Source organism: Lithobates pipiens, unplaced genomic scaffold (genome assembly GCF_037356315.1).
Source record: "Lithobates pipiens isolate NorthernLeopardFrog02 unplaced genomic scaffold, aLitPip1_a1.2 Scaffold_11, whole genome shotgun sequence".
Classification (NCBI taxonomy): Eukaryota; Metazoa; Chordata; class Amphibia; order Anura; family Ranidae; genus Lithobates; species Lithobates pipiens.
The window spans coordinates 22215592-22238971 of NW_027507696.1; the positions used below are offsets into that span (position 1 = coordinate 22215592).

General features: G+C 39.9%; 1 protein-coding gene across 1 annotated transcript in view; it reads left to right on the plus strand.

Annotated features, from left to right (window-relative positions):
- Nucleotides 1–17190, plus strand: part of ROR2 (receptor tyrosine kinase like orphan receptor 2) — a 183785-nt gene extending 166595 nt beyond the window's left edge. Inside the window, exons 5-9 of the mRNA XM_077469819.1 lie at nucleotides 4896–5023; nucleotides 8827–9141; nucleotides 11992–12237; nucleotides 13066–13271; nucleotides 14674–17190. Coding sequence (XP_077325945.1) covers nucleotides 4896–5023; nucleotides 8827–9141; nucleotides 11992–12237; nucleotides 13066–13271; nucleotides 14674–16089 — 2311 coding nt within the window. The 3' untranslated portion in view covers nucleotides 16090–17190. The remainder of the gene's footprint in view (nucleotides 1–4895; nucleotides 5024–8826; nucleotides 9142–11991; nucleotides 12238–13065; nucleotides 13272–14673) is intronic.
- The last annotated feature ends 6190 nt before the right edge of the window (nucleotides 17191–23380 follow it).

Here is a 23380-nt window from a genome sequence, read left to right on the forward strand (position 1 = left end):
AGCCAAGAATCTGGGTTTGATTTCACAAAGTGGAAATGTACATTTTCTCTCAAGGTTTACTTACTAGTCATTGTTAGCTTTAAATGTTGCTGTGGGGCTATGAATCACATATCAAGTCAAACTGTAGGCCCACTATTCAATTTTCACTACAAACAGCTGAAAGCATTTATATTTCATTGTAACAGATAAGCACACTTTAAGCACTGTTCATTTTCCAGTAAACAGTGCCATTTCATTTTGCACTCCATTTTACAGAGGGGAGCTCTTATTTTGTGTATATGCCCTGTACAGTCTATGTCTCAGATAGGGAGGCAAACTAAAATCTATTTCCTTCCTGACATCTTAGACTGAAACTGCAAGAATATGTTACAGAATGTGATGTAGGTACAACTGGTTGTATGAAATTATGTACGTTTTTATTCTAATACCCATCTCCGTACTAAGCCTGAAAATCTTTTATAATGTACAATTAATGCATCCATAGTAATTAACTATGAATTTGACAGAAAGTGGCCAAGGGGAAAGTAGAATTTGGGGCACGTTAACAACCTGTGATTAGTGTGTGTGGAATGCCCCATGGCCATTCAGCATTCCTGGACTCAATGAACACTTGCATGCCCCCAGGATGTACATTGTGTCCTGCAATATGCAGCTGTGCTATAAATGAGCTAGGCATGACCCCAGCACATTTAAGGCTGCTGTATAACAGCATTACATTTTAACCATTTGGCAACCAGAGGCTGACAGACTAAAGCACATGTAACAGTAGCAAGAAGTATTGATCCAGTTTAATAAAGATACCATTATTTCATGCTTCAGATAAAATTATATGCAGTTTTTAGCATGGTTTATTTATGACCTTGAAATGTACATTTTTATGTAGGAGTAAGTTCTGCCATTGTTCACAATCTGTACTTCAGGTTGGAGTGTCAAAGATACCCATTGGCTTCTTAATATGCAAGCTAAGGGCAACCTAAAAGAGGAAATGCCATAGATCTAGGGCAAGATGGTGATGGGTAAATGCCCCTGACTCCCCTTCTTCTTAGCCCTTGTACACACGGTCGGATATTCCGACGGAAAATGTCCGATCGGACCGCGTTGTCGGATAATCTGACCATGTGTGGGCTCCATCGGACTGTTTCCATCAGAATATCCAACCGACAAAGTTTTAGAGCTGGGCTATAAAATTTTCCGACAACATGATCCGATCTGACTTTGTCCAATCGTTTTTAGAGAATTCCGATCGGACAAATTCCGACAGATTTTGTTGTCGGAATGTCCGATTGTGTGTACAAGGGCTTGTACAGCATTTCCATGAGGTTTTCCTTTATACAGAGATAATCAGAGTGCATGGCATCAGTCATATTTCAACCTTAAGTTTACTGTGGTTAGAGGATTTCTGATTGGTTGTTACTTTGTACACTGTTTTGCGTTATGAAATAACAGTCATAATATGCTGTGCATTAAACCTGTGCTGAGAGAAATATGCAGGTGGTGTGCAATAGAGCATGTTATTATGTGACTTGAGGCCTACTTAAGTAGCAACAACCCAAAATTTAATGGCCAAAACTAAAAAGGTGGGTGTGTGGGGCTTTCACGGCACACAGTTACAAAAGCAACCATTTATGTAAAAAACTAGGGATGTACCAATACAATTTTTTAACACAGAGCACCAATACTTTTTTAAGTATTTCCTGATACCAATTACCAAATTACCTCGCCTAGGAAGAGTAGGTAGAGGGGTGGTTTGGGAGGTGGGTGAGGGGTGACTAGAAGGGTAAATGAGGGCAGGATAGTGAAATAGAGATTGTGGGGTGGTAGAGTTGGGATGGAAAAGGCTGTGATCGCTGGGGGGAAGAGGATGGGGATGGGAGGGTCATTGGGAGACATGGGGCATAGATGATAGCTGGTGTAGGGCAGGAGGACGAAACACAGGGAGAGCACCATACAGGGGGTTAGGGGGGTACAGCACAAGGAGTTAGAAGGGGCCAGTAAGGGAGTAGAAGGGCACTGTAAGGGAGTTAGGAGGGTAAAGTACAGGGGTTTAGGAGGGCACCATACAGGGGGTTAGGAGGGCACATACAGGGGGTTAGGAGGGCAGAGTAAGGGGCTCAAGAGGGCACAGTACATGGAGTTAGCAGGGCATAGTAAGGGGGGTAGGAGGGCACAGCACAGGGAGTTAGAAGGGCATAGTAAGGGAGTTAGAAGGGCATAGTAAGCGAGTTAGGAGGGCACAATACAAGGGTCACTGCTGGTGGTGCACTAGGCAGAGCTCTATTTCCCATTCCTGCATTGTACACAGCCTGAACACAGGAAAAGCTCCTGCTCCCCACACAGCACACACTGATGCTGAAATCCAATTCCCCGGGCCTCAGTTTGGAGATCACTGCTCTATTCTATGCTGCCATTTTTACAATTTTGTACATTCCACATCCCCTCGTTCTGAATGTTGTACTGTACATTCCCCATTGCCTCATTCTGTACGCTGCACTGTGTATTCCTTATTTCACACCTCCTAATTCTGTTCGCCGTACTGTACATTCCCTGTTCCACACCACTTCATTCTGTACGCTGCACTGTACATTCCTTATTTCACACCAACTCATTCTGTATGCTGTGCTGTACATTCCCTATTCCACACTGCCTAATTATGTATGTTTCACTGTGCCTTCCAATTTTCAAACTGCCTCAATAATACTCTGCTTTGTACATTCCCTGTTTGACGCTACTTCATTCTGTACGCTGCACTGTACATAACCCATTCATACTGCCTAATTCTGTGCACAGTGCTCTGCATTCCACATTGTCTCATTCTGAATGCTGTACTATATATCCCCTCTTCCACTCCACCTAATTCTGTACACAACACTTTACGTTTCCTACGCCACACCACCTCATTCTGTATGGTGTGCTGTATGTTCCCTATTCCACACTACCTTATTTTGTACACCATGCTGTACATTACTTATAGCACACTGTCTCATTACTTAAGCCACCCTATACATTCCATATTCAACACCATCTAATTTTGTACACCGCACTATATTTTTCTTATTCCACACCTCTTTGTTGTGTACCCCGTACTGTACACACATTCTCTATTCCACACCACCTAATTCTGTTTGCTGCACTTTATGCTACCCATTATGCACTGCCTTATGACCCCAATGATGGGACATATTTTCTTCCTACAGACACCAATGATGGAGTTTATTTTACTCACATAGACACCAATGATGTCTTATTTTACTTTCACTGGCGGTAATTAAGGTTCTTATTTTGCTTCCACTGACACCAATGATAGTGGAAATTATTTTACTGCCACAGGCACGAACAATGGGACTTATTTTACTCACTAACTACCAGTGCAATCTATTTTAATCTCAGTGACACCAATGATAGGACCTTTTTTGTTCCCACTTATTTTATCTAAAGAAATAGCAAGCTAGGGGCTTGGGGGACACTACAAGCCATATGTCATGAAGCCAGACTCACTTTATTGGCCATGGCCTCTGTGTCCAGCTGGCCACTTTATTCATATACACAGATGTCCCTCCTAAATATTTTCAAATGTTGGTAAATGTGAGTAGCCAGGATACATATTTATAAAGCCTAGAGTGGGGAAGAGTTAACATTTTTTCAGGGTTTATTTCTGTCTGTGACCCCTTTGGGGAGATTTTCTCTCACTTACTGCCTATGATTACCATACAAGGATGTGGTTGTCATTGGAAAAGGAAGGTGCAGGCAACAATACAAATATTGTCCGTGGATTTCACCCTCCTTCACGCTACTAAAAATCTATTTTGATTTTGTTTTGAGTACATGTTGGAAAGAATTCACATCACTTCCTGTACTGACCGGAAGTAATCTGAAACATTCCCAACAGAGACATAGATGGCAGTAAAGAGCTCCAACCCTACCCTGCTCTATCCAATAAAAAATAAATAAATAAAAAGATTTTTAGTGTAGGCAGTTTGCAAAATGGACATTTGGCTAGTGGTGCAGTCTGATTTGCATAAAACACAGTCCAATATTTCTTGGTACACACTAACAGTCACTGGGTACATCTGGAATTAGGAAGCCAAAATCCCTTTAGTGAGATGGGTATATGCAGGTCAGCCAGCATTCCACAAAGTTTCACTGTCAAAAACCTGAAGTTTCGCAACACATTGAGGCCTCATGCACACAGGATGCAAAGGCGTCCAGGGGAGAAAAACACAGCTTAAAAAACACACCTAAAGCCCCATTTTGCGTGTTTATGTGCATTGATGCCCCTTCACATGTTTAGTGTTAATGCATCCTATTGGCCAATATTAATTAATTATGGCCATTAGAATGCATTAACATGTGAACATGTAAAAACACTCCGCTTCTGAATGTGAAAGTGATTTATTTTTTTGCTTCTAAAGACTCCTGCCTCTAAATGCCTGTAAACACCTATATGTGCATGGACACATAAGCTAACATGGAGAGGAGTATAGAGGAAGAATAAAAAAACGTCAGTCGCCAGGAAAAGCGGCTTTTTTGACATGCTATGTGCAAGAGGCCTGATGTGAATTACAACATTGATGGCAGCGATTAAATTAATTTAAATTAAATTAATCTTAATAGTTGAAAACTGCATAATTATAAAAGATACGTAAAGAACACTGAAACTTATTTTCTTTACCTTCTGCTAGTGTAACACCACTTAACTTCATGTATCCCAGCAAGAAAGATCTATCACTGCCTCTGCAGCAAGACTGCTTAAAGGCAGCACCTGGGTAGTTAATTCAGTCCAGGTCTAGTGCACGCATACTCTTCTGTGGAACATAATTGCGGTATTGTTTGACAAATAGACATCTGTAGTGTTACGTAAGTAATGCTGTTATGTGTGTTTTTTTTTCTCCATTCAGAGATGACTACCAGGAAGATGGGTTCTGTCAGCCCTACAGGGGCATTGCCTGTGCCAGATTCATTGGAAACAGAAGCATTTATGTGGATTCCCTTCAGATGCAGGGTGAAATTGAAAACCGAATTACAGGTAAAAATTACAAATCACTAGATGGACTTTTTCATATTTCATTAAAACTATATGGTTTACAGAAACATAAAAATGTCATGATTTTTACAAGTTAACAACTCAGTGAGTTCCAAAAGTAAGGTAAGTTTTGGACCGGATCTTGAAATTTATAGGCTGCCATTGCTGAAAATACAAATTGCTTGGCTGACATGCTTATCCAATGTCTAAAGTATTTACCAAGTCACTGACCCAGAGCAGGATGCGCATCAGGAGTTCTGACTTAATTTACTGAACACCTATAAAAAACTAGTGTTGTACCGATACTAGTATCAGTATCTGTGCCAATACCGAGTATGTGCACAAGTATCGGTACTCGTGCAAATGCACTGATACCTGACACCAATACTTTCAGTTTCGGTTCTTTGAGCTGTCAGTGGGGATGAACAAATGTTCCTCCGTTTAACCCCTTATTAACCCTTAATTTACTCTAATCAGCCTTAATTAAACCCCTATTCTACTCCATTTAGTTATTATTTTCTAGCTTTTTTTTTTGTTTGTTCACATCTGTTTTATAAATTAAAACTTTTTTTTGTTTGCTTTGTTAGTGAATATTTTCACACATATATATTAACATATATTTACACATTTCACATTAAAAAAGCACAAAATTAAAAAACAAAATCAATTTATTTCATTTGTAAATGACTTTTCAATGCTTTGTACCATTGCTAACAGCTGAAGTGTAAACAAAACAGTTAGGTATTGGTAATTGGTATCAGCGAGTGCTAAAAAAAAGTATTGGTACTCATATTCAATGTAAAAGAAAGTAGTATCGGTGCATCCCTAATAGAAGCTATTAAGTCAGAGACATCCAGGCAAATAGCATTTTTTAAAAGGAGGTCAGCAGTGACAGCCCCATTAAGGTTTCCTTTATACATAGTTACATAGTTAGTCAGGTTGAAAAAAGACACAAGTCCATCCAGTTCAACCACAAAAAAAAAAAAAAAATATATATATATATATATATATATATAAAATAAATATCATACCAGCCCATATACCCAATTCTATACCCACAGTTGATCCAGAGGAAGGCAAAAAACCCCAGCAGAGCATGATCCAATTTGCTAAAGCAGGGGAAAAATTTCCTTCCTGATCCCCCGAGAGGCAATCGGATTTTCCCCGGATCAACTTTACCTTTATATTGGAGAAGGTGGCAATGCGCCTAAACTGACATGCACCATAACGTATGTGCGTTGTGGTGCTTCTGTACTCACGTGTTGGCAGCTCATTCTACAAGATATACTGCACATTAATGTGTGTGCAGTAACACACCACAGTAGACCAGAAAAATGTGAAGGGGACTTTATTTTGAGGTGTGTCCCCTGGTTGTTTCTAGTGAATTCTGCAAGTTGTTCGAGCTGTCCCTTAAATTCAGAAATTTAATTTAACAGAAAACTACACTGTACTAGTAAAGACATATGAATACAGGGAACTGTACATTTTACAAAAGTGGTTACATCTACTAAATAAATCTAACAAAATTCTATAGTATTTTTCATATAAAACTGGTGGTTTGAATTTGAAAGACCCAAGAATAAATAATCTACATGATTCAGACCAAGTTACCCACTCTTCCCTTTTGTGTTTAAATTCATACACTAAATAATATGTTCTCTTTTCAGGACAACTAATTTATGTTATTTTTTTCAAGCAGCAGTTATGTTTCACTGTGGAAGTTAGTGAAGTCAGACGCGGCACCATCCTTTTGCTCTGTATTTGACATGATATAGAGCTATTGTTTGGCGCCCTCTAATGTTAAAGTCTGCTAAAACACCATTTTTACATGTCCATGTATTTCTTTAGTAGACTATATTATACAGACTTAGCTAAAACACCATTTTTAAATGTCCCTCTATTTCTTTAGTGAACTCTGTTATACAGATTTAATGTATTTTTAGATGTTATAAAACATTTACATTTAAATGTTACATATACTTTAATAGTTCCTGCTTTATAAATGATCATTCTAATTCTGCAGCTCTATCATTTAAAAAAAATATATCCTTAAGCGAATCATATTGTAATATGTGAGAAGTTATGTCTGCATATTAACTACGCCACATAAAATGTTAGCAGTTGATGAGTTATTCCATTTTTTACATGTTATAACAGCTCAGATATGTTTGGTATCTTATTGTAATAAAGATCTAAATATATAAATCTATGTATAAATATATTTCTCCTTAGTATAAATGTTCCCTTATTTCTTTTATAACTTAGACAATTGGGTCACATGTACTTGATAACAATATTTCAGATATAGCTCTGTACACCAATGTTAAATTATTTTTTTGGCTAAGTTAATATTATAAGCCAAGCCAGTGGAATCAAATATTTTGTGAATTGCATAATTACCTGTTTTGTTTCAAATGCTTGCATATTGTGTTGAAATTTTTGCTAACATTGCAGAGCACAAGGAATAGTTCTTATGTCTATGCTATGTCAATATATATATATATATATATATATATATATATATATATATACATATAAAGTCGAACTCCAGAGGGAAAAAATTGTGACTTGTGGTGTGTAGAAACAAGTTACCTTTAGACCCCTTTCATACTGGGGCGCTTTGCAGGCGCTACAGCACTAAAACTAGCACCTGCAAAGCGTCCCAAGGGCTTTCACACTGGAGTGGTGCGCTGGCAGCATGGTAAAAAGTCCTGCTAGCAGCATCTTTGGAGCGGTGTGTATACTGCTCCTCCACCGCTCCTGCCCATTGAAATCAATGGGGCAGCGCGGCTATACCACCAGCAAAGCACTGCTGCACAGGCGCTTTGCGGGTGCTTTTAACCCTTTTTTGGCCACTAGTGGGGGTTGGCCACTAGTGGGGGTTAAAAGCCACTAGTGGGGGTTAAAAGCACCCCACTAGCTAAGAATACCCCCGCAAATACGACAGTAAATACTGCCAACTGACCCACCGCCCCAGTGTGAAAGGGGCTTTAGGTCCAGATCACTGCTGTGCAAGGTACAAACCATAGTTTCATTTATGTTTGAAAGTACACCTGTGCTGTTCTTCTGGCACTGCAGGCATGAAAGCTGGAAAAGCTATTTCTATCATACAGTGAAGAAATCATATCATGTCGGGTATCCTCCCTTTACTCTCCCCTTGTGTAATCACAAAACGCTTTGTATTCTATTCACAGAATACAAGGCTCCTGTGAATAGACAAGAGGCAATCCTGTTGTTTACTTGCCTTTCCTCTCCCCCTGAATATTCACATAGCACCTTGCAAAGTCGTTTTCTGAATGGACTAAGTGAGAGAAAGCACAGGATCCCTTGCCTGTTGAAGACTGCAGTTCTCATAACAGAAGCATGGGGAGTACATGATACATGGATTTCTGCTTTGAAGGATTTTTTTTAATTTTTGATAGAGTGGAGAAGAGTTCAAATTATTGTCTGAATTTTACTCCTGTCAGTGTGACACACAAAAAAATGTAAATCAGAATTGAGGTGGTTGTCGCAAGGAGAGCAAGGCACTGATAGCAAATACATCAATTGCTGTCTGTGTCTTCAATGGAAAGATTTCCCATCATTTCCTGTCCTAAAATGTGTACAAGTAACAATAAAAACGTAGCAGTGTATTCTATGAAGCACAAATTCAAATATCTTGGCTGAAGTTGGGCTTTAACATTGAAATGAGTACCATTTTTTAGAGCAAATTGGTTCACCGCTTTGCTACAAAGGATCATATTTGTCACAAAGATATAATTAGAATTTAGGAATTCATTCTAAAAAGGCTTTTGTTTTCTTTCCAGCGGCATTCACCATGATCGGCACATCTACCCATCTATCAGACCAGTGCTCGCAGTTTGCCATTCCTTCATTCTGCCATTTTGTCTTCCCGCTTTGCGATGAACGCTCTAGAACACCAAAGCCAAGGGAGTTATGTCGGGATGAGTGTGAAGTTCTGGAGAACGACTTGTGCCATCAGGAATACAACATTGCTCGCACCAATCCTCTTATACTTATGCAGCTCCACCTTCCAAACTGCGAAGAACTGCCCCTACCAGAAAGCCCGGAGGCTGCAAACTGCATGAGAATTGGAATCCCAATGGAAAGGATGAACAGATGTAAGTTGCTGTTTTTTCCCAGTTTGCAGCTCTGCGTGTGTGGCTGTCAGGCATCTTTTTTCCATTATGAAGTAGCCATATGAAGTGCTGTAAAGATATGTGGCCTGGTTCTGATTTGCAGTGTGATGATCCTATGCATGGGTATAAGGTCATAGGTGTAATGGGACCATTCATAAAATTGCTCTCTCCCAGCATGCTCTGCTGGATGTCAGTGAGGCCCACTTAGAAATAGTTTCACTGATTAGTATGAGATAATGGATCATGTTACATTAAGACACAAATTATCTGCATGTTGTTTGTAAATACTCTTCAAAGACTGCTTGGCTGATGTATAACATTGCCTGTTTCTGTTCTGTGGTTAGTCTTCATGTTTAGCATGTGTAAATGCCGTGACACTAGCACCAGATGTGCAGGGCTAATACACAATCCAGAACTAGCTGCAAGAAGAACCAGAAGACATGCTTTCAAAACAGCAGCATACGGATCTGTCCTGGGGCCCAATGGAAGGCCATTTGATCATTTTATCAGACTAGATTGCTTTCAGTCACATCTGCTACTAGCTCTCCTTAGTTTTGAGCTACTTTTCTAAATGAGACAAAACTTTTTGCATATCTTGTTTATAGGGATTTCGAAATCTTCTGCTTGTTCATGTGGAGCCCTAAATAGAATATAAAGTATAGTGGTCTACCATGCAACATATTCCACTATGAGACAGGAAGCCTGGTTTTATTTTTAAAGTAGATTGGTCATGCAACATGGACAATCCAAACTGAGCAATTGATGAAAAAGTGGGTAGGCAGAGACAATGGGGACATCATCATATCAAAACAGTCAGCAGATCAAGAACAATAAACAGCTAAAATAGTATGCATATCTGGACTTCTCCTGTAAAAGCTTGGCAATGTTGGTCAACCACTATTGACAAGAAAAAGACAAGTACAGCAACAAGAATAATTTCAGTGATAATTTCAGTGACCCATAGAAAATCTGTATCTGACAGACCTTTTTATGACCGATTATATTGCTTTTGGCGTTGCTCAAAGTAGAGGTGAAAGTTTATCGCTGTGTCCCAGAGCATGAAGTGTAGGCTTATCCTGATACCAATCCAGAGGGCTAGTAAGTGTAAAGAGGAAAAGATTGCCGATGCACCTGATCAGCCCAGGTAAACAAACGATAAGAAGTGGCCCCGGCCTACATGTCTCCACCACACCATACCCTAATGTATTTTGCCTCGTCCACTAGAACTTAGTCACCCTATGACTAGGCCCCAGTGGGCAGGGAGAAATGCATCAGGGTGAGTGGTGTGGTAGAGACATGTAGGCTGGGGCCGCTCCTTATCATTTATTCACCTGGGCTAGACGGTAGTAGCAGGGACCGTTTCCTCTTTACAGCACCCTTTTTTCCTTGTGTTTTATATCAATAATAAAAAGATAAAAATAAATCACCAAAATTACCTAAGTAATAGTTAAGATATTCAACCAGAACCCTGTGTATCAGATTACTACAGACCCCACACAAATATTGAATAGTCAAAAATAGTGATTGATAATACAAGTCATGCTAAAAAACATTATAAAGCAGACACAGACATGTCCTTGAAATCAAATCATTTTTGGCAGGTAGTTCACAATTACTCAATATGCCATCGCTGTCAACAGCATGCTTGAATAATAAAGTCTTCATGTAGAAGTCTTAAAATAACACTAAACTCTGGTTAGAAAATATCTGTTTGTGTTTTCAGTCTCCTCCAAATTCCTTCTTTTTTTGCTCTGATCCAACTTCCTGTTAGAGGGTGGCTATGTTTGTTCTCTATGGTCCCACTATATGTAGGTACAAATGTACCCTGTACCCGTACCCTCACTCTCTTGCTTACTCCCAAGATGGACTGTGGGGTGTGCATAGAGCAGTGCACGTGACCTCAACTAATGCGCAAAGGTCATTCCAAACAACAGGAAGTGAGGGGGAAAAGGAGACAGTACAAGGAATCAGAAAAACACAGTAGGAAATAATTTCATTAAAAATAGATTACAGGGTCATTAGGTAGTGGATTCATGGTGGTGTATGGATTCATTTTGGGGAATAAGGATATTTAGTGTCACTTTAAAGTGTATTTAAACCCTAAATCTATTTTTCAGTATGTTTGGCATCATGTCTCACTTTAAACAGTTATTTTAGAGAATATTTTTCTTAAATCCCTCCTGCCAGTAGCTGCACTTTTCTGATACATGCTTGCGGTGCTAAGCCGCTGCTTTGCAACTAGCAGTGGTGTTATTTGCCTGCTGTGGGCACTTCTTCAGTTGGCTGTTGGGCTGCCTATCTCATAGATCTGGTAAGGATGTGCGTATTGCAGATTGACAATGCTAATTCAAAGGCAGTGACTTCAAGCTGTCAGCCTTCAACAGGAAGAAAATGTGAAACATATTTATGAAAAAATGTTTTGCTTAAGAAAATTGTATACAGTGAGGGATGGTGCCAGACAGTCTGAAAAAGATGGTTTACATACACTTTAATAAAGAGGGCAGGATACTGTTAAATTGGTTTCTTTTTGAATACTTGTATTACTGGCAGACTCAAGACCTTGGGTGGAATCTGAGAGACTTTTTAGATTAGAAAATTTGATTCAAAATAGATATATAGATGAACTAACTTAAAAGTTCTAAATAACAAATCTAAGGTAATGACTAAGGATAACCTCTTTTAGCTGTGCAATGTGATCACTGAGCTATCAGCTGAATCACGTGGCAGCTGTTAAAGGTCAGTGTCCATTTCTAATGTGCAATAAAAAATAAAGCAGGGTTCTTTATAAGCTTGTATTATATTTACAATAATTGTTTTTGCTTCTTTCTTCAGATCAGCAGTGTTACAATGGTACTGGTACTGATTATCGAGGGTCAGTCAGTGTAACCAAGTCTGGACACCAGTGCCAGCCATGGAACAGCCAGTTCCCACACAGTCATCAGCTGTCTGCTGCGGAATATCCAGAAATCGGTGGAGGACATGCATATTGTCGTAACCCCGGTGGCCAGATAGAGGGTCCTTGGTGTTTCACACTGAACAAGAATGTGCGCACAGAGCTGTGCGACGTGCCTGCTTGCCGTATGTATAAGAATGGACAAAAGTTTGTAAACTTCATTGTAAAAAATGTTCTTTATAGCATTTAAAAATGTTCTTTATAGCATTTAATTGTCTATTTAGCTGAGAGAATATGGAAGCAGTCTGTTACTTCGACATGTACAACGCTGATCCAATGCTTCACAATCAGCAATTGTCAGTCTGCCACGTATGCTCCTTCAGTTGGCTATTGGGCTGTCTATTTATTTGACCCCATAGACAGCCCAACAGCCAACTGAAGGAGTTCACAGGGCAAGCTGACAACAAGTCTGCTAGTTGTAAAGCAGTGGCCTAGTGCTGTCAGCCTGAAACAGGAAGTTCTGTTTTCAGGCTGACACTTTTTTTTGTTTAAGAAATCTGTATATAGTGAGACAAGATTTCAAATATACTGAAAGAAATAGATTTTGGGGGTACATACAATTTTTGGCAGCCAGGGACTGGTCTGGTGAAGAAGATTCTGTATTCTTCAGCTTCACTCTGCTTTTACTGAGGTGTTACAGTGGGTATAGGAAATTATTCTGTTGTGACGTTTCAAGAGGATTACAATTAGGATCAGATGCTTTTGCCACCAAAACGTATGAGCATCACTTCATACATTTAGAGAGCACAGTATAGGACAGGTTTGCAATAAACATAAGTTTTTATTGCAAACCTTTCCTACACTGTGCTCTCTAAATCAATTTTAGAATTTAGTGATTCAATTACTTCTACTACACATTAAAATTATTCTAATGTACTAGTTTTTCTAATTTTGTTTTTTTCAGTTTTTGCTGTACTATACAGTTTTGCCAAAAAGTATTATAATGTTCACAGGTACCCGTGATAACACAAAGATGGAAATCCTGTACATATTGGTCCCCAGTATTGCTATCCCATTGGTCATCGCCTGTCTGTTCTTCCTGGTCTGCATGTGCCGCAATAAACAGAAAGCATCAGCTGGTACACCACAGAGACGTCAACTGATGGCCTCACCTAGCCAGGACATGGAGATGCCTCTTATGAACCAGCACAAGCAACAGGTAAATCTAAATATTCTTACAGCTAAAGAGGACATTAAGGCCTGGTACAATTTCAGATTGAGTCCCATAGAATCGCATAATAAGAGAGACAATGTTATTTTCAATGGCACCCATTCACATCATTGTGGTTTCATGCTGTGCAATTTTGGAAAAAAGAGTTTCTGTGGTGCGATTTGCAGTGCAATTTGGCCCCACAGAATATGCAAACCTCAACCAAATTCACATCAAAGTCACACTACATAATTGCACTGCAAGTCAAGTCACAATCGCATCACAGTAGTGAAAACTGAGCCTTATAAAATCTGTGCAGGCAACGTAAGCATGTTGAATATTTTCTTATGTATGATATCTAGTATAATAGTGTTACATATGTATTATTATTTAACCATGTAAGTAATTAACATTTAATGCTTTTATTAACATGCAGAAATGTTCATCCTTTTTAGTCTCCTACAAGTTAAAACCCAACTCACCTCTCAGGTAAAGCGGAACTCCAGGAACTCTTTTTTTCACGCTTACATTGGTCCAGCATGGCCCAATATAAGTATGCATATCTGAAATACAGAAGGATACTGAAAATCACGTAGTAGTCAGTGCTACAATGATAGCTGTAATGCATCGGACACTGCTCCAGCGACTTTCACTCTGCATGCTGAATACAGGGGATGGGTCGCTTGGCACCGCTGCCATTCAGAGGACAACCAATACAAGGCATTCTCTGATTGACAGAGGTGGAGAGGAGGGGGAGATGACATCTGAATCTCAATCAGAGAACTCCTTGATTGTCATACAAATAGTGCTTACTAAACACTGCTTTCCCCCAAAAATGTATCTGAGATGTAAAGTGAAGCAGAGAAGGGAAGTAGTATATTCCTAAAGAAAAAAAGAAAAAGAGACAATAGAACAATAACATTAAAATGGCTAACTCTATGAATGTGAAGGCCAAAAGGGATTACATTTAAAGCAGGTCATAAGTCATTTTGGGATGTAGTAAATCCCCTCCTATTCTACCTAACCTGATTGTGGGCATTCTCTAGCCATGTTAATGGTGCTGTACTGCAGTGCATTGTGGCATTTGTGTGCTGGAAGTATGACTTACTGTTTAGCTACTCAGCCAAAAGCAGCCTGGCAGTATCACTGCTGCCCACAGGTAGGTTGTGATTCCAGCAGAGGGGGGCCACAACCACAGTCAGGTAAATATAAAAGTTAAGTATGAAAATAGGGGATGTCTTTAGTAGTTTAGGTTAGATAGCAAAGGTAGGGTGACAAATAGACTAGGTCAGAAAGTGACTTTAGGTTCACTTTAATAATCTTTTTATATATAATTTGATTTTCTTATGATGGCAGTCTAAAAAGGTTATGCGTGCATTTGGTTATTAAGTTGTTTCTTTTTTATTCTTAGGTCAAAGTAAAAGAAATTAACCTGTCCACTGTGAGGTTCATGGAAGAGCTGGGTGAAGATCGTTTTGGGAAAGTATATAAAGGTCATCTCTTTGGTACTGCTTCTGGTGAACAGACACAGACAGTCGCTATTAAGACCCTTAAAGACAAAGTAGAAGTGGCTCTTCGAGAGGAATTTAAACATGAAGCCATGATGAGGTCCAGGTTGCAGCACCCAAACATTGTCTGTCTTGTTGGTACTGTGACCAAAGAACAGCCAATGAGTATGATATTTAGTTACTCTCCGCTCAGTGACCTTCATGAGTTCCTGGTCATGAGATCTCCACACTCTGATGTAGGCAGCACAGATGATGATAAGACTGTGAAATCTACTCTGGAGCCAGCTGATTTCCTCCACATTGTTACCCAGATAGCTGCAGGAATGGAATTCCTGTCAAGTCACCATGTTGTACACAAAGATTTGGCTGCCAGAAATATTTTGGTCTTTGATAAATTGACTGTGAAAATTTGTGATCTTGGCCTGTTTCGAGAAGTGTATGCTGCAGACTACTATAAGCTAGTGGGGAATTCAATGCTTCCAATAAGATGGATGTCCCCAGAAGCAATTGCATATGGCAAATGTACCATTGATTCTGATATCTGGTCCTATGGTGTGGTGTTGTGGGAAATCTTCAGTTATGGTTTGCAGCCATATTGTGGATATGCCAACCAAGATGTAATTGAAATGATAAGGAACCGCCAAGTGCTTCTTTGCCCAGATGACTGTCCAGCCTGGATATATTCGCTCATGCTTGAGTGCTGGAATGAGTTTCCTGCCAGAAGGCCTAGATTTAAGGATATTTACACAAGACTAAGAACATGGGAAAATATGTCTAACTATAACAGTTCTGCACAAACGTCTGGAGCAAGTAACACAACACAGACAAGCTCACTTAGTACAAGTCCAGTTAGCAATGTCAGCAATGCTAGATATGTTGAACTGAAGCCTAAAGGGCGACCATTTCCACAACCACAGTTTGTACAAATGAAAGGACAGATTAGACCAATGGTACCACCCCCTCAGCTCTACTATCCAGTCAATGGCTATCAACAGATGGCTGCATACTTTTATCCAGTCCAGATACCAATGCAAATGGCTCCTCAGCAGATGCCACCACAGATCATTCCAAAACCTGGATCACATCACAGTGGGAGTGGTTCCACAAGCACCGGCTATGTAACGACTGCACCATCAAATAACTCCATGGCCGACAGAGTGGCTCTTTTAGCTGATGGAAGTGATGAGGCACATGTAACGGCAGAAGACATGTCTCAGAACCCTGTTCAAGAAGAAGAAGGCTCCGTACCAGAGACAGAATTGCTGGGGGATAATGATACCTCACCATTAGATGAAACAGATATTCAGTCAGAAGCTTAAAACTCCTTCAGTTTACTAGAAGGCTTCATCTTGACTTAAATAGTACAGCTAAGTGAGTCAAATAATTCATGTGGTGCCTATATTCCAAGCTAAAGCTGGAGCCATAATTTTCCTTAGTTGTTGGCAGCAGCAACACACAGGATTCCAAAAGGTACGCCATTTAAAAATAAAAATGTACTGTTGCTGTGCAACATACGGCCAAGTACCAAAGCACAACATGTGTAACCCAGACTGTGATTGTAAATTTAATAGAAAGCACCATATTCCTTTTTTAGGAAAAAAAAGGAAGAGTGCAAATGAAATGGACTTGCTGCATAAACTGTATCTTTTATTTTTTAATATCCTTGCAACACATATCTTACAGGGTGAGCTTATCGTTTTTAAACAGGAGCCACAATGGGTACTAATTATCTACAGAGGGTCGCAAAGTGTGACAAGATGGAATCTGTGTCACATGACTTTTGCGCCAGTATGGAGAGAATATTTTTGCTTTGGTTTCTTTACATCACATACAATTCATCTGTATACATACTGGGAAAAGAAGAGGTGAAAAAATGTACTAAGGACATTTAAAAAGCATTACTTGTAACCTGAATTAAGGGTCTGAATTTATTTCTTTTTTTAGATTAGCTTCTAACTAGATTTGAAAACTGATTTCACACTGCTGACGCAGGTGTCGAGAAGGTTTTGTACTTTGAAAATAAGTGCCCACAAAACTTCAGTTTTTAACTGAGGCTAAACAGTGTTTTTCGGGTTGCTGTTCCAGTTGTGCCATTTTGCAAAATAAATCATGTACAGTTTTTAAAATGTAATTTATGTTTTATCACCTTTTTATATACCTTTTTTTTAAATGAAAGTGTTTTGATCCAAAAATACTTTTTATAATTTAACTGTTTACATTTTCCACCCTGGATACAGTTTATTTTGAAATTTCTGTGTTTTTTATGATATAAAAGTGTAAACAGGTCAATTCATTTCATGCCTTTGTTTTTGTTAAAAACGTACAAGCTGCACATTTTTCTGTATCAAAGTGCATATTAGAATTGTTTTTTGGAAGTTCGAAAACATAGGAGTTTTTAATAAAGGTTGTGCAAAAAACGGGATCTAAAATGTTCTAGTTTTTCTGACATACAGAAGAGATTACAGAAACTATGCAGAAGTAAAGAGGTTCTCCATTACAAAAAAATACATACATTTCACAAGGATAATATTAGCTGTCTTGGTGCCTGCAGCCAGCAGTAATGTCTCCCAACATCTGGCAAGTACCACACACTAGACATCCTAGAGGAAGCTGGCACAGCCCTGGGTACTTTCAACTGCAGTTCAGCACATTTCAGAAAAGTCTATTTTTATTTGACTGGAGAGCATTTTAAATGGAGTTTCAAAGAAAAATTATTTTTTTACAGTTCCCTATTAACCCATGTGCCAACTGTCTGAACTACATCTTGGACGGAAATCTGGCAACAAAAATTACATTCTTCTTGTAGGCAATCGATAATTTTCAAGTTATGCCACAATACCTTGGGAGAGGGGGGTACACCACCCATATTACGATACAGAGGGGCCCTAGGGCTGATGACACAAGGACGATTATTACATGGCGATTACATCCCTGTTTTGTTAAAATTATTTATTGCAAAAAAAAAATCTGCGATTTTCTATACGTTTAACCACTTCACATACAATAATGTCATATGATGTTCTGGACTTTGAGTGGGGATATCTGAATGATGCCTGCAATTTCAGTTCAGCCACTTGACCATTCTTACAGGCAGCAGGAGGGGACGTCCCCCCTCCCCCCACTCTCCCGTGCTTCTACTGGCTCGCCCTTGCGAGCGCTAAGTTTGCCATAGAGATTTCTGGTGACCAGATGGTCCCAGAAGTCTCTATGATCTCCGGAGGCCCGGGGTGCGATGTTTTGACGTCACGTTTGGCCTGGTAGTTGTAAATATTGCCGTGTACTTGGCAGGAAAGTCCAGACCGTTTTTTCTTTTTTCTTTTTTGATCTCAGCCTTTCCAGCCTGGTGGAGACATGTGGGGTCTTGTAGACCCCACATTTCTCCATAAAGAGGACCTGTCATACCCTATTCCTATAACAAGGGATGTTTACATTCCTTGTAATATGAATAAAAGTGATAAAAATTTTTTTTAAAGGGAAAGTGTAAAAATAAAAAAATTTTAATTAAAAATTAAAACTAATTAAAAAGTGCCCCTGCCCCCGCGTGCTCGCATGTAGATTTGAACTCATATATATGTCGCGCCCACATATGTAAATGGCGTTCAAACCACACGTGAGGTATCGCCATGAACGTTAGCGCTAGAGTAACAATTCTAGCACTAGATCTCCTCTTTAACGCTAAACAGGTACCTGTAAAAAATTTCAAAGCGTCGCCTATGGAGTTTCTTAATTACTAGTGTGCACATTTTTAAAGTGTCACATGTTAGGTATTCAACTTCATCTTTCACATTATATAAAAAAATTGCTGCATGAATGCCATGGGGGTTATTTACTAAAGGAAAATCCACTTTTCACTGAAAGTGCAAGGAAAATAAAAAACAGCATTTTAGCTTGCACATGATTGGATGATAAAATGAGCAAAGCTTCCACTCATTTCAGATCTACCCCTTAGATTTAGAGCGACTGCACTTCCAAGTCCACTTTCAGCAGTGCAAAGTGGATTTGCCTTTCGTAAATAACCCCCAATGTGACATAAAAAGCTGCAACAACTGCCATTTGGTTTCCCTAGGTTCTCTGCTAAAAAAACATATATAATGTAGGAGTGACGTGCCAGAATGAGCCCGGTATGGAAGTGGTTTATTATTATGTGTTAAGAGTGATTTATAGCTAAAAAGTTCACACCTCAAAAACGTTCCTACAGAGATCTGTTCCGAATGTGTTTTTGTGTGCACATTTTTAAAACTTTTTTCGTGCGTTTTACCACACTCAAGTACAGTTCTGTGCAGGAAAAAAGCAACATGTTGTACTTTTTTTTCTGGAAATGAAAAGCACTGGAATGCACTGCACTGGTGTGAACCCATATAACCTACTGTACATGCTTTTTTGATGCAGAAAGTAAAAGCACTGCACTGCATGTGGTGTGAACGGGCCCTTAAAGCGGAGTTCCACCCATTTAAAAGTCAGCAGCTACAAAAAGTATAGCGGCTGACTTTTAATAATCAGACGCTCACCTGTCCCACAGTCCAGCAATGCGGGTGCAGGAATCCTCGCTCCTCTCCCCCTCATCCAAGGCACCGGCATTCTAACTGTGGGTGCCCGGCTGTGGCTTCATGGGCAGGCAATCTTCTGGGACCTGTGACGTGTCCCAGAAGATTGCAGGGAGGGAGAAGTGATCATCTTTCCAGCACCACAGAGCCATGGGAGGAAGTGGGAGCTGGGTGCCTGTAAAAACAGGTTACCCGCTCCTCCCCCCAAAAAAATGACATGCCAAATCACCTGCACTTAAAGCGGAGGCTCCATTTTTGGGTGGAACTCCGCTTTAATGCATGTAACATATCGCCTTGCAAGATATGTTGCCTGGTGTGTTGCTCAGATTGCTGAAGGAGAATGATTTGTAGCACAACCCAATGCTATAATGCTAATGCCAATAATATTATCATATAATATAATATTATCACCAGTGACTAGTGACTAAATTGCAAAACTGCAAATCACTAATCATTGGGCATTAGTGATTTTTGTAGCTGTGATTAATCTCTGTGAAAAGCCTGCGTGTCATCTGGAAATAAAACACTGAAAAAGTTTTTTAAATAAAATATAGTTTCTGAACAATCTAATGCGGGTGATTTAATTTATGAGCTGGATTTGTTATATCCTTGTGGCCTTGAAGCATTTTTCTCATTATAACAGAGAAAAGTAGCATCAACAATTATGAAAATAAATAACCTTAACCACTTCACCCCAGGAAGAATTCACCCCCTTCCTGACCAGAGCACTTTTTGCGATTCGGCACCGTGTCGTATTTAACTTACGATTGCGCGGTCGTGCGACGTGGCTCCCAGACAAAAATGTTTTCCCCACAAATAGAGCTTTCTTTTGGTGCTATTTGATCACCCCTGCGGTTTTTATTTTTTTCACTATAAACAAAAAAAGAGCGACGATTTTGAAAAAAAAAAATAAACATTATTTTTTACATTTTGCTATAATAAATATCCCCCAAAAATATTTAAAAAAAAAACAATTTTTTTCCTCAGTTTAGGCAGATACATATTCTCCTACATATTTTTGGTAAAAAAAAAAGCGATTATTGATTGGTTTGTGCAAAAGTTATAGCGTTTACAAAATAGGGGATAGTTTTATGGCTTTTTTTTAAATCATTTTTTTTTTAATGGTGGCGATCAGCAATTTTTATCATGACTGCGACATTATGGCGGACACATCAGACATTTTTGACACATTTTTGGGGCCATTGTCATTTATGGAACAATCAGTGCTATACAAATGCACTGATTCCTGTGTAAATGACACTGGCAGTGAAGGGGTTAACCACTAGGTGGCATTGTGTGGGTTAAGTGTGTCCTGGGGCATGTTTCTAACTGTGGGGGGCGTAGCTGTGTGTGGCACGTCACTGATCTCTGCTCCGATCACACAGAGCAGAGATCAGTGACACTATCACTAGGCAGAACGGGGAGATGCTTGTTTACATCAGCATCTCCCCGTTATTCCTCCCCATGAGGAGATTGCGGGTATCCCCACGTCAATCGAGTCCACGGGACCCACGACCCAATTTTATGGGAGCTTGGCTAATGCGCTGGCCACCTCTTAAAGGGCCACGTACAGGTACATGATTCTGCCTCTACGAGCCCTTCTGCCAACGTATATTGGTGGGGCGGTCGGCAAGCGGTTAAACTAAAAAAACACACAAGAAAGTCACATGTTAAAGCAACAGAGTATTGAGGGATAGAAGACCATAAAAAGCATGTGGCTAGGGGTAAAGGAGAGGTGTGTACATAGAGTGGGTGATTTACTTAAACTGCAGAGTGCAAAATCGAATGCATAGAAACCCATCAGCTTCCATGTTTTTTTGTCAAATCTTAACTGAACAAGCTGAAGTTAGAAGCTGTTTGGCTACCATGCACATCTGCACCAGACTTTGCTCTGTTCAGTTTCAGTAAATAAACCCCAGAGTTTTTTTTTTTTTTTTTGGTTCAACCCACAGATCCCTGCATCCACACAAATTATGTAGCTGCAGGGATCTCCCCCACTGCTCTATTGTATTCTGATTGCAGGGACTCTCCCCCTCCACCCCAAGACCGTTCAACAGAAAGCTAGGATCAAATGTAAATAAATCACAAACCTATGTATACTATATCTTTCCTCTGTTGTGAGAAGAAGGGGAGAGCCCAATGTTTACATTTGTGATTGACCATCACAGTAATTACACAACACAGACCCATTCTGATTGGCTCTGTGCATTTTACCTATGATTTGCACTGTCTAATAACAATGGTATCACAGGCTGTGTGTGGTGCACCTTTTGTGGGGGAGCGGGCACCTATTTTTTACAGGTACACTGTCCCCAATTCCGGGAGACTGGGCTGCAACAAATTACGTCAGCAGCTCGCCCCCCCCCCTCCTCCCTCTGCTTCTGCCAGGCCAGGAAGAGAGCGCAGCACGCTTCGCGCATGCGCAGTAGGGACCCGCCCGTGAAGCTGAAAGGCTACACTGCTGGGTTCCCTTACCAGCACTGCCGGCTGCAGCACCCGACCAGCCGATGTTTACATCGGCTGCAGTGCTGACATCGCTGGACTCCAGGACAGGTAAGTGTCCTAATGTTAAAAGTCAGCAGCTACAGTATGTAGTTGCTGACTTTTAATTTTTAAAGGGGCGGGCGGAACTCCGCTTTCAAACACAAGCCACAGTTTAGAGTCAGTGGTAATGGTACCTTAACAGAGCAGAGAGAGCACTGTGATTGAAGGAGAGGCTAGTCATATGACTGAGTGGTCGCATGACCAAGCTCTGCTCCCAGCTAATTTTTCTTACTTCCTTAATTTATAGTGGGCTATGCATGCTTTGTAGTCCAAGCAAACAATGCATGTTTGTGAAGCACCACTGTGCTTTATAAATGTGCATTGCTCTTTAACCATATGACATCCGTGCTATGGCCGAATGACAGCCACAGCGCGGATGTAAATTACATCATATGACGGCCTCTCCTGTGCACGCGCCCTGTGATCACTGAGTCACTGAGACTCGGGTGATCACCGATCTGAGTAAGGGGCCTGTTCTGGCCCTTTACCATGTGATCAGCTGTCAGCCAATGACAGCTGATCACATGATCAAAACAAAAGCTCAGTGATCGTTTTTTTTTCTCCTCACACTGAGCCGGCTCAGCTTAAAGGGACATCGGTCCCGAAGAGGAAATTATGCCTCATAATTGGAACCTGAAAGTGCCCACAAGTGCCACCTATCAATGCCTACAAGTGCCACCTATCTATGCCCACAAGTGCCTCCTATGAATGCCCATCAGTGGTGCCATCTATCAATGCCCACCAGTGGTGCCAATCAGTGCCACATAGAAGTGCTGCCTATCAGTGTAACCGATCAGTGCCCATCACTGCCACCCATCGGTGCCTATCACTGCCACCTCATCAGCGTACATCAATGATGGACAAAAATTACCCGTTTTAAAATTTTATAACAAAATAAAAAAAAACTTTTTTTTTTTTTTTTTAATTCAGTCTTTTTACATTTTTTTAACTAAAAATCACACAGGTGATCAAATACCATCAAAAGAAAGCTCTATTGTGGGAAGAAAATGAAAAAGATTGCAATTGGGTACATCGTTGTATGACCTCGCAATTGTCATTCAAAGTGCATCGGCGCTGACAGCTGAAAATTGGTCTGGATAGGAGGGGGATTTAAGGGTCCACTAAGCAAGTGGTTAAGCAAAAAACATCTGTAAGGCCTTTGTAAAGCTCAGTGTTAATTTTGTCGACTAAAACATATTCGTTGACTAAATTAACACTATTTTAGTCAAACTAAATACGATTAAATCTAAAACAATTCAGATGACTAAAATACAACTAAAACTAAAATGGCATTTTAGCAAAAGACTAAAATATGAGTAAAATTAAAATGGCGTTTTAGTCAAAAGACTATGACTAAAACTAAATCGAAATTTGACATCAAAATTAACACTGCACTACCACAATAAGTAGGGGGCATCTACTAAGCTGCTGAAAGAAAAAAGCTCTTATTTTTTTTTCTTTTTCTTTCAGCGCTGTCACACTTTGAATTACAATTGTGCGACCAACAACACTGTACCCATAT